This window comes from Mobula birostris, chromosome 2, assembly GCF_030028105.1.
Source record: "Mobula birostris isolate sMobBir1 chromosome 2, sMobBir1.hap1, whole genome shotgun sequence".
In the NCBI taxonomy this organism is placed as follows: domain Eukaryota; kingdom Metazoa; phylum Chordata; class Chondrichthyes; order Myliobatiformes; family Myliobatidae; genus Mobula; species Mobula birostris.
Window position 1 is genome coordinate 33,383,993 of NC_092371.1, and position 16,249 is coordinate 33,400,241.

General features: G+C 41.2%; 1 protein-coding gene across 1 annotated transcript in view; it reads right to left on the bottom strand.

Moving 5' to 3' along the window:
- The window catches only part of LOC140208181 (protein-glutamine gamma-glutamyltransferase 2-like), a 75,383-nt gene that overhangs the window by 32,145 nt on the left and 26,989 nt on the right, over positions 1-16,249 (bottom strand). The window contains exons 4-6 of the mRNA XM_072276671.1: positions 9,580-9,698; positions 6,966-7,094; positions 4,497-4,674 (exon numbers count right to left, since the gene is read on the bottom strand). Of these exons, the coding sequence (XP_072132772.1) occupies positions 4,497-4,674; positions 6,966-7,094; positions 9,580-9,698 (426 nt within the window). The remainder of the gene's footprint in view (positions 1-4,496; positions 4,675-6,965; positions 7,095-9,579; positions 9,699-16,249) is intronic.

Sequence of the window (16,249 nt, forward strand, 5' to 3'; positions counted from 1 at the left end):
CTTCTTTGTACTCCCTGTATGGCAAGAATGTCATTCCTCAGATTAGGGGACCAAAACTGCACACAATACTCCAGGTGTGGTCTCACAAAGGCCTTGTACAACTGTCAGGACGAAGTGTCTCGGCCCAAAACGTCAACTGTACCTCTTCCTATAGATGCTGCCTGGCCTGCTGTGTTCCACCAGCATTTTGTGTGTGTTGCTTGAATTTCTAGCATCTGCAGATTTTCTCATGCTTGAGCAGAAAGCGGGGTTGATTTCAACATTTAAGAGAAGTTTAGCTAAGTACATGGATGGCAGAAATATGGAGGGCTATGGTTCAGGTGCAGGTCGGTGTGACTGTCCAGAATAGCAGTTCAACATGGACTAAACTAGTCAAAGATCCTGTAGTGCTTTATGACTCTACGACATCGAGTCCATCTGACTAAATACACGATATCTCACAATTGAATGGGCATGCATAATAGCTACATCAATGGATATGGTTTCCAAAAACAAAAATTTATTTAGATTAAATGCAGAATAAGCATCAGCAATGGAGGGAAATCTATTTCCATATACAGGTTACATGGACTCAAGTAGTCTGCCTGGTGGAAATTTCTGTTGTCATAGTAATAGGAGTTAATCAGCTTTTGTGTTTGCTCATTACAGCAAGATGTTCAGCTGCATAAAGCAAAGGCACATAATCTTTGTACTTAGGGCTAAGAATGGTAAAGGAAACACAAGAATTAATGGCAGGGAATTAACTAGAGAGAAAAACTATGGGTAGGAGATTTTCGCAATACTGATGAGACCAATTACTAATTAAATACTTTTTAAACAAAATAAAGTTTATTAATAATCAGAAGTATTTATTAGAATAAACCATACAAAACATTTTCTCTTTTTAGATTCAAAGTCAATGCTTTCACTACTGTTCTATTACGTTCTTACACATCAGTCAATAGTACTGCTGCCAATCTTGTGGCCCCTAAGGAGGTATAACAATAAATGAGAGGCTTCTTCCTCCATCCAGCCACTCCCTCTCCAGTAGCAAACGTAACCTACACTGTGGTCCTTCCCCACCAAGCCCTTGCAGTTGTTGCAGCAATCTGAATTTGGTGCCCCAGCACATACTCCTGCAACCTGGAATGTGCCAATTGGCACCATTCCTCAATGTGCTAGCAGACCAAAAGGCACCTTTCTCCAAGTTGATGATCTGCCAGCAGCACTTGATGTTCTGCTCCATGTGTCCCTAGGAACAGCCCATAGATCATATAATCCCTTATCACACAATGGCTTGGGATGAGCTACGACACACGTCCTTGAATTTTTCTGCACACCCTCTTTGGAAACCCACAGTCTGCAAAGAGATGAGCTACTCTGTCTTCACCTCTACAGTCATCCCGCAGGCAGAGTGCTGTGGGAGTGATGCTGTGGGAATGTAAGAAGGATCTGACTGGGTGGGCCCCTCTCACCACCACCAAGCAAGGTCTTGAGGTGCCTGTTGGTGAGGACTGGCAATGAGGCATTCTGCCAGATGGTCTGGACAGTCTGCTCAGGACACCACCCCACTGTGTCCAACCACTCCTTCTGCTGGAGTGTCTACAGGACGTTCCATGCAGACCACTGTCTGATGGATTTATGGTCTAAGGTGTTGGCCCAGAAGGATGTTTCTACAAGGAACAGCTAGTGCAACAACATCCAGCTGACTGGGACCTTGTGTGGCAACAGAACCAGGCCCATTCTTCACAACACCAAGGACAGATTGAACCTCGGCACGTAGTGGTACTTGGTGCCCACGTAGTGAGGTTCCACACATAGCCTGAAGCAGCCTCACATGAAAGTGGTCAGAGTGAAGACAATATTGGGTCCTTTTTGCCCCACTTGATCAGGGACTTGTACACTGTGACTGATCCACTCCATCTTGGAGCCCCAGATAAATGTGAAGAGATCTCAGGTGATTCCAAAGCTGGAGTAGCAGGGGACGAGCCACACCTGCACCAAATACAGCAACCCTGAGAGCACCTCACACCTGATGACCAGTTATTGAAAGGGAGGGATCTCCCAATTTCTGTTTTACCTTCCCAATCCATTCCAGTCAATTCCTGTTTCATGCCTCGACCCTTTTCCACTAGTAAGTAACTACTAATAATTTTTTGCCAAATCTGCCAACCGTGCCATCAAGAGAAGGAACAGACGTAAACAGAAGCACATTAAAGTTTAAATGTGTCATTAGCATAAATCATTTTAAAGTGGAAAACTTAGAGAAACCCTGAGAATATAAATAGAAACATAAGGTTCTATTGTAGAAGAAGACATTGTAGTAAAAGACAATAGGGATAAAAGGGCAGCAAGCTTAAAACTGCATCAAACCAAATATCAAGCCTATCATAAACAAGGGAACAAAATGTCGGAAATCTGTGAAATGAGAAACAGAGTTCACAATTCAACTCCGAGTGGAAAAATGAAAACATTTTTGTACACCAAGAAGAATTGTGTATAATTTATGTTTAGGCTTTATTTCTGAATGCTGCTTATCTGATGTTATGTGCCAGTGATGCTGCAGCAAGCACGTTTTCGATTGCACTTGTCAATAAACTTGACTTTGAAAATAAATGTATTCAAAGTTGCAGATAAGAGGGAGGAATTTAATAAACAAGACTGTTCAGGCAACATTCAGTGCTATCAGTCAGAGAGTTGAGAGAAACAAAAGACCATGCTGGAACTTCAAAATTCAGAACAAAGCAGGAAAGCTGAAGCAAGAGAGAAGGCTAGAAATATCCAACAGATCAGACATGATATGTGGAAAGAGAAAAACTGAGTTAAGGATACAGGTAAGTGACCCTGAATTTGTTGACTACCAATTTTGACACAAACAGGAAATGCTGGTTATCAGAAATTGCTATATTCAATTCTGAATATAATATATGCTTCAAGATGGCACCAGCAACCAAAGTGACCAAAGACAGCCAGTTAACAAAACTACTTTCTTTTACTACTTCTTCATTCAAATACGCTTCTTTTTTTCTCTTCTATTGAGCTGTTTGTGATTGGAACCTGTGACTTACAGTTTGATGGTGTGTTTTTGGGCCAATTGAGCAATCTGGTACCTTGCCATCTCTGAGGGAATTCGATGAGGTTTGGGACAGAGCCTACTGCCTGGAGACAGGGTGCGAACCCATGGTCGACTCCATAGCTTCTCTCTGATGGAGGCATCGATCAAGGTTGAAGTTTACGAGGGACAAGAGCAGAGGTCAAGCAGGTATTCAACACCATCTGCCTGTATTTGACCGGCCTTCCTCTCCCTCTCGCTAGCTGCTGTCGGAGAAAAATACGTGAGTCCTGGGAGCCACATTGCAAGGATTGATCAGCAAGGATGCGGACTCATTTTGGGGGACTCTGAGGTTAATTTGCGTGTATTCCTGGATTCTGGCTACTTTTTTTTTTTGCTGATTTCCAGCGGTTTGATGCAGACTGGGGCGCTTCAGTGAAGAACAGTCCTGTAACCTGCAGTGGTCTAGCAGCACGTCGCTGAACTGAACTAAACGGAATACTACTGTACTCCTGGCTTGATGTTTGATATTCTACGTGTTGTTCGCTTGCTTTTTGACGCTGGTGTAATTTGTTCTTTTTTTGCACAGTGGATGTTTGATGTTTTCTTGCTGTTTCTTTGTTTTATGGCTGTCAGTGGAAGGATGAATCTCAGAGTTTTATTCCGAATACATACTTTGATAATAAAGATACTCTGAATCTTTGAAACTTTGAACCTGAAGATAAGATGCTGTTTCACAAGCTAGAGTTGGGCATCACGTGGAAGAGAGTAGGAGCCTCAAGACAGAGGTCTGAGTGAGAAAAGGAAATTCAAGAGATGGTCTATAAAATGCCCTTGAATAGACACACTTGGTTAGATCTCTCTGCACACACAACAGTATGTAAGATGGCATGGTAGCACAGTGCTTTACAGTACCAGCGACCCCAGTTCAATTCCCACCACTGTCTGTAAGGAGTTTGTACGTTCTCCTTGTGACCGCATAGGATTTCCTCCAGGAGCTGCGGTTTCCTCCCACAGTTCAAAGGCGTACCAGCTGGTAGGGTAATTGGTCATTGTAAAACGTCCCGTTATTAGGCTAATGTTAAATTGGATGGCACAACTTGAAGGGCCAGAGGGCCTATTCCGTGCTGTATCTCAATAAAATAAAATTTTTAAAAACTAAAAAATATTGTTTTCAATAGCAAGTCCATGCAGATATGAACAATAAGCAATTATTCACATGATAAAAGAGGAAATGGCAAAAGGAGGAACAAAATATGAAACTGGGCAAAGTACAAATGAAATGCTTCCAATTTCTAGTAATAAAACTAATATAATTTACATAACAGGTCTTAATAACTAAGTTTCAATCTATATTAAAGTATATTCCATTGTGGTTCAGATTATGCAAATATACTCCAAATATTTAGAAACATACTCAATAAGTCATAACATAATGTTAATATAAAATCTGAATCCCAAGTACCTGTGCAGGCCACAGCTGCAAAGACCCAACACTGTCCATAGCAAACCGGCTGACAGCCATTGTTGTTCCATTGTCGGAGAATGGCAACACTTCCATTCCATTTTCCTGGATACACTCCGTCAGTATAAGGATCATCCCATTTGCCAAAAAGTATTCCATTGTCATCATTGCAATTCACCTGTAAGGTATCATTGTATTGGCATCCTTGCAATGTCATAACATCCGCAAAATTGACAAATATAGGAAAGGAATCAATGAGTAAATCCTCTTGGATAAATTACATTGAAAAATGAATTATTATAAGCATTCTCTGTTTTTCATTTGTGTTGGGCTTTTACAGCCTTTCTGAAATAAATTACATTTTTATTCCACTAGAAAGAGAGTGTTAGCTGGACAATGTGGTTCAAACTGCGATCAGCTGTTTTCCATAATAATTAACTCCACATATGCAATTGACCAGGAAAATCCCAAACAAGGTTGAAGGATTTCAGGCTATAAGATCTTAAAAAATGAGTAGGCCTTAAGCCTGTTCCACTATTCAAGTAGATGATAGTTGTTCCAATGCCTCAAGTCATTTTATTATTTGATCCTTTTGGAGTTCAAAAATGCCTCAATTTCAATCTAGAATTTACTCAGTGATAATTCTCCCAAGATAGAGAGTTCTAAAGATTTCCAAATGTCAAGGAATGTTTTTTCATGCCAGTCTTCAGTGGCCTCAATCTCTAACTTAATGCTATGTCCTCTCTTGCTCCAGAATCTTCAGCATGAGGAAACACCCTCTCAGTATCTACAGTGACAGTTCTTCTTGAACCCTTAATGTCTCGGTAAGATCATCTGTCAGTCTTCCAGGTAACTACAGAGTAATTTTACTCAGCAGGGCCAATTTAATGGATTAAAAATAAAATGATGTACAGAAAATAGATACATGCTCAGGTACTAGAAGTTCAAAAATGCACATAATCCTTAAAGTGTGGTCTCAAAGGCCTGGACAATCTTGCCAATATTTCCTCATTTTTGCTATCTAACCCGTTTATAATAATGATCATCTTACCATTCACGTTCCTATTTTTTTGCTGTATTGGTATGTTAATTCACTCACTTATCAGTACAGCAAGACCCAGTATGTCTTTAAAAGTCTGTACTTGTTCAGTAACTTCCAACGGAGATTGACCTCTCTCAGAGTCAGTAAGGATGTTATATTTATCAGCGAGTTTTTTGAGCATATTCCTGAACCCCTAGGTGTTTGGGAATCTCCTCCCAGACAGACCTCGAAACAGATGTTCTGCTTCAGCCAGCTTCTTTGCCTGCATTCAAATTATCTGTCCTTTGGGACTCCGTCTTCCACACAATATGGATTCTAGATTTCCTTTATATGATCAGGAAACACATCCTCCCCTCACCTTTCAGATCTACCCCACAGCTATTTTTCTCCAATCCTGCCAAAGGTTTTGGCCCGAAACATCGACTGTGCTTTTTACCATAGATACTGCTTGGCCTGCAGGGTTCCTCTGGCATTTTGTGTGTGTTGCTCAGATTTCCAGCACCTTGTTTGTGATCTTATACTTCATCTTTTCTTTTTCATCATGAATACAAACTGTAAATGTGTGTAGGTTCAGGGCAAATCTCTGTGCCAATGTACGCCCAACTTCTTCCTGTTCTGTTTTCTGGTCTTTAGTATGGAAGAATTGGTTAATGTGTAAGCAAGTCCTGTCAGCTCCCATCTGAGGCAACAACTTGCAGCTCAGGACTCACTGCTCAGTACAAGAGGACATGGCTTTAAGGTAAGGGGTGGGAAGTTCAAGGGAGATATTAGGGGAAGGTTTTTTTTTCCCCCACTCAGAGAGTGGTTGGTGCATGGAATGCACTGCCTGAGTCAGTGGTGGAGGCAGATGCACTAGTGAAATTTAAGAGACTGCTAGACAGGTATATGGAGGAATTTAAGCTGGGGGGTTATATGGGGGGGTAGGGTTTAAGGGTCGGCACAACATTGTGGGCCGAAGGGCCTGTACTGTGCTGTACTATTCTTTGTTCTATATACACATAGAACACTGAGACAGAAGGAAGGATTCAGCTTCATTGTGCCTCCCAGCAGTGGTATAAGTGTGAGCCACTCACCTTCTCATGCATTTGATCCATAACTCTCAAGGTTATAACTCTTCAAGTACACAGCCATGTACTTACATGTTTGCAGTAAAAATATTTACAGTAAATTATATAAACTGGAAGGGCTTTGGTATTATGCCAGCCATGCTGGGATATCTGATACATTTCAATTATAGATATCTCCTGATCCTCAAAGAAAGTCAAATGAGTTCCCAATGTAACTGCATCATAAAGAGTCTGGTGGACTAAAACTGAGACTTAAAAAGACACAATTAGAGAATCATTTAGCTGGATTATGCTGGTAAATGTTACATTAAAAGATCACTAACAAATGAATTGATAAGATATTACTGTTATTGTTCTTACCATAGCAGACACTGTCCTACATATGTAAACAGGAGAAGATCGACGCACCATGTCCTTTGCTGGATTTTTCAGATACTTGGGGCTGTTGTTTAGTAACTTAAGACAGATATCCAATATATCCTCTTCAAACTAAAAATAAGCAGATTATTATTTGAATCAACTTTGTGACAACTGTAAAATATACTTAGAATATTATGTTTTGTTACTTGAGATCTAGGTAGTTTTAAGCTCTTTATAACTGCTTAGAAACTCGCTGATCCATCAAAACCAATATGTCTGAAGATTTTAAATTGAGTAAATATTTCAAAATCAATATTGTCATAATAATTGTTTGCTTTATGTTTTTAAAAAGTGTTTCTGTGACATTCAGCTTTTCTTATTCATGCATACATTCAGATCCCTATTAGCACTCTATAAATTGCTTAATACGTTAGCAAAAAAGATTTGCTTTATGCTTGTTGTATTGTTGAATGTGACTGGTAGTTCAGTTAGCTAAATTATATCTGGCCAGCAAATGACTATACTGTCTAGAAGTGGCACCTGATGGTAGACAGGGGAAACTGCATGGCTGATAGTTCTCTAAGCAACACACAAAAAGTGCTCGGGGATCTCAGCAAGTCAGGCAGCACTAGGGAGGAGAATAAGTATTTGACATTTGAAGCCGAGACTCTTCATCAGAATTGGAAAGGAAGGGGGAAATATTCAGAATAAGACAGTTTGGGGAAGAGGAAGGAGTACAAGCTGGCAGGTAGCAGGTGAGACTAAATTTCAAGATTCAAGATCCAAACTTATTTATCAAATATGTCAAAACATACAATGAAATATGTCATTTCCATTAACAACCAACAGACCTGAGGATGTTCTGGGACAGCCTGCAAGTCTCACCATACATTCCAATGCTGACATAGCATGCCCACAATGTTTAGCAAAACAAAACACAGAATACAATAAAACTCAACACAACAAGGAAGAAAAACAAGAGTAACATCAAAACAAGCCCCATTCCTCCATCCCAGCCATGCACATACACAACCATCCATCTCCAGAACTGGCCGGATTCGGCTTCCAGTAGACTTGGAGTCACAGACATTAGGCCTTCAGCTTCCCCGGCAAACACACAGAGGTTCAGGCCACGGGCCTCAGCTTCCAGTCTTCCGATTTTACCCCTGGGCCTCGGTACTCAGCATTGACCCCAGGATCACTGAACACTTGTCCTTAAATCCAGCATTGTCAATGATAGGGCCCTGAACACTAGGCTTTGATCTTTAATGTCACCGATCTGTGAACCCAGAGAGTCATTCGACCTCAGTCATCCTCCTGCATAGAACTCCAACTCCAGAACCTGTCAACAGTTCGCTGACACTGGGGGTGGGAGGGGGGCGGTCCACCAGCCTTCATCCAAACTGCTCTCCGGTCTAACATCTGACCACGTATGTCCCATGTCTGCATTGTTGACCTTTGAGCACAGAGTGGATGCTTAGACTCCTGACCAAACCTCCCACTGGTTCCCCCTCCTCCACTGTCCTCTACTATTAGTTCCCTTCTTCAGCCCTTTACCTCTTCAACCTCTCTCCTCTCAGCTTCTTACTTCATCCCCCTCAACTCATTCTCCCACCCACCTTCCTTCCTTCCTTCTCACCTGGTCTCACCAGTTACTCCTTCCCCTCCTCTACCTTCTTATTCTGGATTCCTCCCCCTTCCTTTACAGTCCTAGTTAAGGCTCCTGGCCTGAAACGTTGACCATTTATTCTCCTAAATGCTACCCGGCTTGCTGAGTTCCTCAGCAACTTGCGTGTGTTGTTCTGGTTTTCCAGCACTTGCAGAAACTGTTGTGTTCAAAATAGTTCTCTAAACCTTTCACTATGGTTATAAGTTCAAATTATAGAGAAGTTTCCATCATAAAGGAAGTCATGTGATGAACCAGAATGGGGGGGGAGGGGGTGGGGGAGCAACAGCTTCAGTCACAGCCAGCTTGAGGTAATAAGAGAAACCACAGGACCTTAGCAGTCTCCTTTAGTCTTCGGCAATGCTCTGAATTCAGTATATCCAACCTGGGTGCAGCTGCACCATTCACTACAGCCTGCCCAACATCAGCTCTCACAGTCTCTGCATACAGTACCGCAGTCTGGGTGATTCAGTGCTGCAAGAACGCTAGTGGAGGGGCAAGAGTTGAATCAGGATACCAACACCCAGGTTCTGGCACATCAACAAGGAGGGCGAAGGCTCACATTAACCTCCCAACACAACATGCATAGTGCTAATGCTCCTGGGAATAACGCTGAGCAAAAACTAATTATCGATCTGTGGTTTTATTATTTCAAAGAAGTCTGTACAAGATTGCTGAAAACTTGGTTTACGGGTTAGAAAAGGTGAATTATTTATTGGCACAGAGATTGTGCAGATGCTCGTAAAGTGTGGTTTGGAATGGGTGTTGAAATCTAATACTAACATTGTCAACAGCTTGGTTTTGCATATACCTGCTTTGTTCAAAGAAAATTGCATGCCGCATCATCAAATTGGAAGCAGTCCTTATTCGCCCTAAAAATTAACACTAACTCATTGTTATAGGAATTAGTGCAGTGGAGATGAGTTTGCAAAGAAAGTTTAGTAGCACCTGTCCATAGTTCCAAGGTAGGCTTTGAATATAATCAGTGCAGCCGGTAAAGATAATTCCTTGCTCATTTAGCACATACTCCTTTAGCTGTTCATTGTCTTTCAGGAAGACTTCATCCTCTAAAAAGAAAAAAAACCACAATAGCAGCATCAACAGGGATATGCAAATTATAAAGTACTGTATAATCTCTTCCACGCCAGAAAGTGCAACACCCACTCCATTCACTGCATCATAAGCAGTCACCTTGCATGAACTGAAAAACCTTACAAGTCATTCTGCACATTTAGATACTAAATTATTTCACTGATCCTCTCCCTCTTTTGAAAATAAGACTTCATTTGCTGCATGGCACCATGGTGGCACAGCAGTCAGTGCAACGCTATTACAGCTCGGCCTATTGGATTTCAGAGCACAATTCCTGCATTCTCTGTAAGCAGGTTTGCACGTTCCTTCCCATGTGCCTGCGAGTTTCCTCCGGGTACTCTGGTTTCCTCCTGCAGTCCAGAGATGTATTGGTTTAATAGGTTATAAATTGGTCCATGTGATTAGGCTAGGGTTAAACTGGTGGGTTGCTAGGTTGCATGGCTCGAAAGACTGGAAGGGCCTGTACTAGCGTGTATCTTTAAATAAATTTTAAAATAAATCAATAAAAAAAAGATGTTATATTCTAGGGAGAAGCTAAATTTCAAGAGTTAAAAAAATCAAGGAAATTAATGGATTGGATTTGTAGAATTTGCTCATAATTTGTAACACGATGATTCCACATCCAAGGTGACTGAGTGAGATTTGGGATGGGACCTCGACGCTTTGGCTCCATGTCTCTTCACCGTTCCAGATTAGTCACGTGCATAAAGCATTTCAAATTTAGAAGCCTTAATTTCGATACAGTAACATAGAACAGTTCAGCACAGTATAGGCCCTTCAGCCGACAATGATGTGCCAATCTATATAATCTACTCCATGATCAAACTAATATTCCCTCCTATTTGACTCTTAACCCTCTATTTTATTTTATACCCATGTGCCTATCTTGTTGTTGCTGTTCTTTTTCACCCCTTGTGGTGCACTGGGTGGCAATCTTGCCATTTCTTCAGCATTTTCATCTTGCTTTTTCACAAGGCCGAGTTGCTAGCTCAATGCTCAACCCCCAGCACGGATGGAAAGTGTGCAAGGAGCCAGTGGGATTCGAACCTGAGACCACTCGCCTTGAAGTCCGGTGCGGCTAATGGTGTCCATCTAAGAGTCCCTTAAATATCCCTATCAACCTTTAATTCCACCCTGGGCTGTGTGTTCCAGGCACTTAACACAGTCTATTAAAAATAAACACTCTCTCTTACTTCCCCCCTAAATCTCGAACCCTACTTGAAGAAGAAGCCAATGTTAGAGGAGGACCTATAGCCTGGCCCCTCCTCTGAGATGTAACCAATACCCACTTCCTTCCACTGATGTCCTCTGGTATTGGCTGTTACGTCTCTGGGAGAAAAGCACTGGCTCTCCACACTGCCTATGCCTCTTATAATCTTAAGTATCACTATCAAATCACCTCTCATCCTCCAAATCAGCATGGTCGGCAGTTTTCCTTAAAAGGAAATCTTGGTTGGCACATCTATTGAAATTCTTTGAGGAAATAAAAAGGCAGAATAGACAAGGGAGTCAGTGGATGTTATCCACTTAGATTTTTCAGAAGGTGCCACACATGAGTCCATTAAACAAGATAAAAGCCCATGGTATTACAGAAAAGATACCAACATAGACAGAAGACTGGCTGACTGACAGGAAACAAAAAGTGGGAATAAAGTGGGCCTTTTCTGGTTTTCTGCTGGTGACTAGTGGTACTCTGCAGTGGTTGATGTTGGAACTGCTTCTTTTCATGTGATATGTCAATGATTTGGATGAAATTGATGGCTTTGTGGCCAAGTTTGTGGATGATACAAAGATAGATGGAGGGGCAGGTAATGCTGAGGAAGCAGGGAGTCTGCAGAAGGATAGATGAGGAGAAAGGGCAAAATAGTGGCAGATGGAATATAGTGTAGGGAAGTATACGGTCATGAACATTGGTAGAAGGATTAAAGGCAACATCTAAACGGAGAGAAAATTCAGAAATCGGAGGTGCAGAGCAACTTGGGAGTCCTTGTGCTAGATTCCCTAAAGGTTAACTTGCAGGTTGAAATGTTAGTAAGGAAAGAAAATGAAATGTTAGCATTCATTTTGAAAGGACTAATATGAAAGCATACATGTGTGCAGTGCCTTTTTAAGGCATTGGTCAGACCACATTTCAAGCATTGTGAGCAGTTGTGGACCTCTAATTGAAGAAAGGATGTGCTGACTTTGGAGAAGGTCCAGAGGAAGTTCACAAGAATGATCCTGGGAATGACAGGATTAATAAATGAGGAGCATTTGATGGCTCTGGGCCCTGTACCTGCTACACTTCAGAATAATGAGAGGGAATTTTATAGAAACCTGTTGAATATTGAAAGGCCTGGAAAGGGTGGAAATGGAAGGGACATTTCTCATAGTGGGAGAGTCTAGGACTAGAGGGCCCAGCCACAGATTAGAAAGATGTCCCTTTACAATGGAGATGAGGAGGAATTTCTTTAGCCAGAGGGTGGTGAATCTATGGAATTCATTACCACAGACAGCTGTGGAGGCCAAGGTATTGGGTATATTTAAAGCTGAAGTTGACAGGATCTTGGGCAGCCTGATAGCATTGTGGTTAGCTCAATCACTTTACAATGCCAACTCTTAGAACAGGGTCCGATTCCCTCCATTGTCTGTACAGGATTTGTCCTTCCAGTGAAAATGCTGTCTTGGTGCTGCTGAGTAGGTGTGGGGTGGGGGCAGGTATGCAGATCTAGTATTGTGATCCAAAAAAAAAAACAAGGAAGAAACAGCAACATACTTCCATCTCAGCTGGTATGCGGCTAGGAGGAGATTATACAGATAATAAATGAAATGATGCAAATAACAAAGCTGAAAAACAGTACTTCCAGAGTACTAATCTCTGGATCGCTGTCCAGTGAGGGTAAGAATAGGATGATTTGGCAGATCAATGCCTGGCTGAAGAACTGCTGCAGGGAGCAGGAGTTCAGTTTTTTGGATCATTGGGATCTATTCTGGGAAAGTAACTACTGTACAAAAGAGACAGGTTGCATCCGAACCTGAGGGGGTCCAACCTCCTTGCAGGCAAGTTTGCTAGAGCTGTTCAGGAGGGTTTGAACTAACTTATCAGGGGAATGGGAACCTGAGTGGTAGGTCTGAAGATGAGCTAGTTGGTTTACAGACAGAGGCAGTGTGTAGTTAGGAGAGGCTGATGATAGGGTAAAATTGCGGTCAACAGGGTGAGTTGCAATGAAAAAGGTGGACAAAAATCAAAGAGGGAGAATACAGGACTGAAGGTGTTATATTTGAATGCATACAGTATTTAGAATAAGGTAGATGAACTTGTAGCAAAAATAGAGATTGGCATGTATGATGTTGCGGGTATCACTGAATCATAACTGAAAGAAGATTATAGTTGTGAGCTTAACGTCCACAGAGACACATTGTATAGAAAGGATATGCAGGTAGGCAGACGGGATGGCGTGGCGCTGTTGGTAGAAAATGAAATCAAATCATTAGTAAGAGGTGACACAAGTTTGGAAGGTGTAGAATCACTGTGGGTAGAACTAGGAACTGCAAAGTTAAAAAGTTCCTAATGGGAGTTATATACAAACCCCCAAACAGTAATAAGGATGTGGGCTACAAATTACAATGGGAGATAGAGAATGCATGTCAAAACAGCAATATTACGATAGTCATGGGGGATTTCATTATGCAGGTAGATTGGGAAAATCAGGTTGATGCTGGATCCCAAGAGAGGGAATTTCTAGAATGCCTATAAGATGACTTTTGAGAGAAGCTTATGGGTGAACCTACCAGGGGACCAACTATTCCAGATTGATTATTGTGTAATTGACTATGCAGCTTAAGGTGAAGGAACCATTAGAGACCAGTGATCATAATATAATAAAATTTACCGTACAATTTGAGAAGGAAGACCTAAAGTCAGATGTGTCAGTATTACAGTGTAATTAAGGGATACAGAGGCATGAGAGAGGAGTTGGCTAGAACTGATTGGAAAAGAACACTGGCAGGGATAATGGGATAACAGCAGAGCAGCAATGGCTGGAATTCACAAGATGCGGGATACACATATCCCATAGAGGAAGAAGTATTTTAAAGTCAAGATGACACAACTGTGGCTAACAAGTCAAAGTCAACATAAAACCCTGAAAGGGCATATAATACAGCATAAATTTTTGGGAAGTTAAGGAACTGGAAAAAGAATAGTCACAAAGGTAAACGAGCCAATAATATTAAAGCAGATACCAAAAATTTTTTGAGATACGTAAAGTGCAAAAGAGGTGAGTGTAGATATTGGATAGCTGGAAAAAGATGCTGGAGAGTAGTAATGAGGGACAAGGAAATGGAGGATGAACTGAATAAGTATTTTGGATCAGTCTTCACTGTGGAAGACACTAGCAGTATGCCAGAAGTTTGAGACTGTCAGGAGGTAAAAGTGTAGGTGAAGTTGCCATTATTAGGGAGAAGGTTCTTGGGATCTGAACAGAGATAAGTCAGCTGGATTGGTTGGTCTGCACCCTAGGGTTCTGATGGAGGTGACTAAAGTGATTCTGAAGGCATTAGTAATGATCTTTCAAGAATCAATTAATTCTGGCATGGTTCTGGAGGATTGGAAAATTGTAAATGTCACTCCACTCTTCAAGAAGGGAGAGAGGCAGAAGAAAGGAAATCATAGGCCAGTTAGTATGACCTCTGTAGTTGGGAAGATTTTGGAGATGATTGTTAAGGATGTGGCTTCAGAGTACTTGGAGGTACAAGATAAAATGGGCCATAGTCAGCATTGTTTCCGTAGAGGGAAATATTGCCTGATAAATCTGTTGGAATTCTTTAAAGAAATAACAAGTAGGATAGACAAAGGAGAGTTGGTGGATGTTATGTACTTGGATTTTCAGAAGACCTGTGACAAGGTGCCACAAATGACGCTGATTAACAAGTTAAAAGCCCATGGTATTATAGGAAAAATAGCAGCATGGATAGAGCATTGGTTGATTGACAGGAGGCAAAGAGTGGGAATAAAGGGAGTCTTTTCTGATTGGATGCTGATGATTAGTGGTGTTCCACAGGGGTCTTTGTTGGGACCAGTTCTTTTTTATGTTATATGTCAGTGATTTGGGTGACAGAATTGATGACTTTGTGGCCAAGCTGGCAGACAGTATGAAGGTTGCTGGAGGGAGAGGTAGTTTTGAGGAAGTAGACAGGCTAAAGAAGGACTTATACAGATTATTAGAATGGGCAAAGAAGTGGTAGATGGAATACATTGTCAGGAAGTGTTTGGTCATTCACCTTGATAGAAAAAATAAAAGCATAGATTATTTTCTAAGTAGAGAGAAAATTCAATAATCTGAGGTGCAAAGGGACTTGGGCATCCTCATGCAGGATTCCTGAAAAGATAATTTGCAGGTTGAGTCAATGGTGAGGAAGGCAATCACGATGTTAGCATTAATTTTGAGAGAACTAGAATCATTAGAAAGATGTGACAGAGGATCAGAAGATATTGAATCCTTGTGGGTTGAGTTGTGAAACTGCAAGGGTAAAAGGACCCTGACAGCAGTTAGATACAGACCTCCAAACAGTAGCTGGAATGTGGACTACAGATTACAACGGGAAATAGAAAAGGTGTGTCAAAAGGGCAATGTTAATGTAGTCATGAGAGATTTTAACATGCAGGTAGATTGGGAAAACTAGATTGGTAAAGGATCTCAAGAGAATGAATTTGTTGAATGCCTATGAGATGGCTTTTAAGAGTAGTTTGTCATTGAGCCTACTAGGAGATCAACTATACTGGATTAGGTGTAATGTAATGAACCGAAGGCAATTAGGGAGTTTAAGGTAAAGAAGCCCTTAGGAGGCAGTGACACAATATGATTGAGTTCAACTTAAAATTTGATAGGGAGATCGTAAAGTCTGACGTAGCAGTGGAGTAAAGGAAATTACAGTGGTATGAGAGAGGAATTGACCAAAGTAAATTGGAAGGAGATGCTGGCAGGGATGACAGCAGAGCAGCAATGGCTTGCGTTTCTGGGGATAAGTTAGAAAGGTGTATGAATAGATGTATTCCAAAAACAAAGAAATACTTAAATGGCAAAATAGTACAACCGTGGCTGACAAAGGAAGTCAAAACTAATGTAAAAGCAAAAGAGAGGGCATACACCAAAGCAAAAATTAGCAGAAAAAGAGAGGATTGGGAAGCTTTTAAAAACCTACAGAAAGCAACAAAAAAAAAAAAAAAACACCATTAGGATGGAAAAGATGAAATACAAAAGCAAACTAGCAAACGATATCAAGGTGGAGAAAAAAAAGTTTTTTTCAAGTACAGTATATAAAAAAATAAGAGAGATGAGGGTGGATATAGGACTGCTAGAAAAACAGGCCGGAGAAATTATAACAGGGACAAGGAGCTAGCAAGTGAACTAAATGAATATTTTGCATCATTCTTCTCTGTGGAAGACACTAGCAATGTGCCAGATGTTGAAGGGTGTGAGGGAAGAAAAGAGAGTGCAGTTACTATTACCAGGGAGAAGGTGCTCAGAAAGCTAAAGGTCCAGAG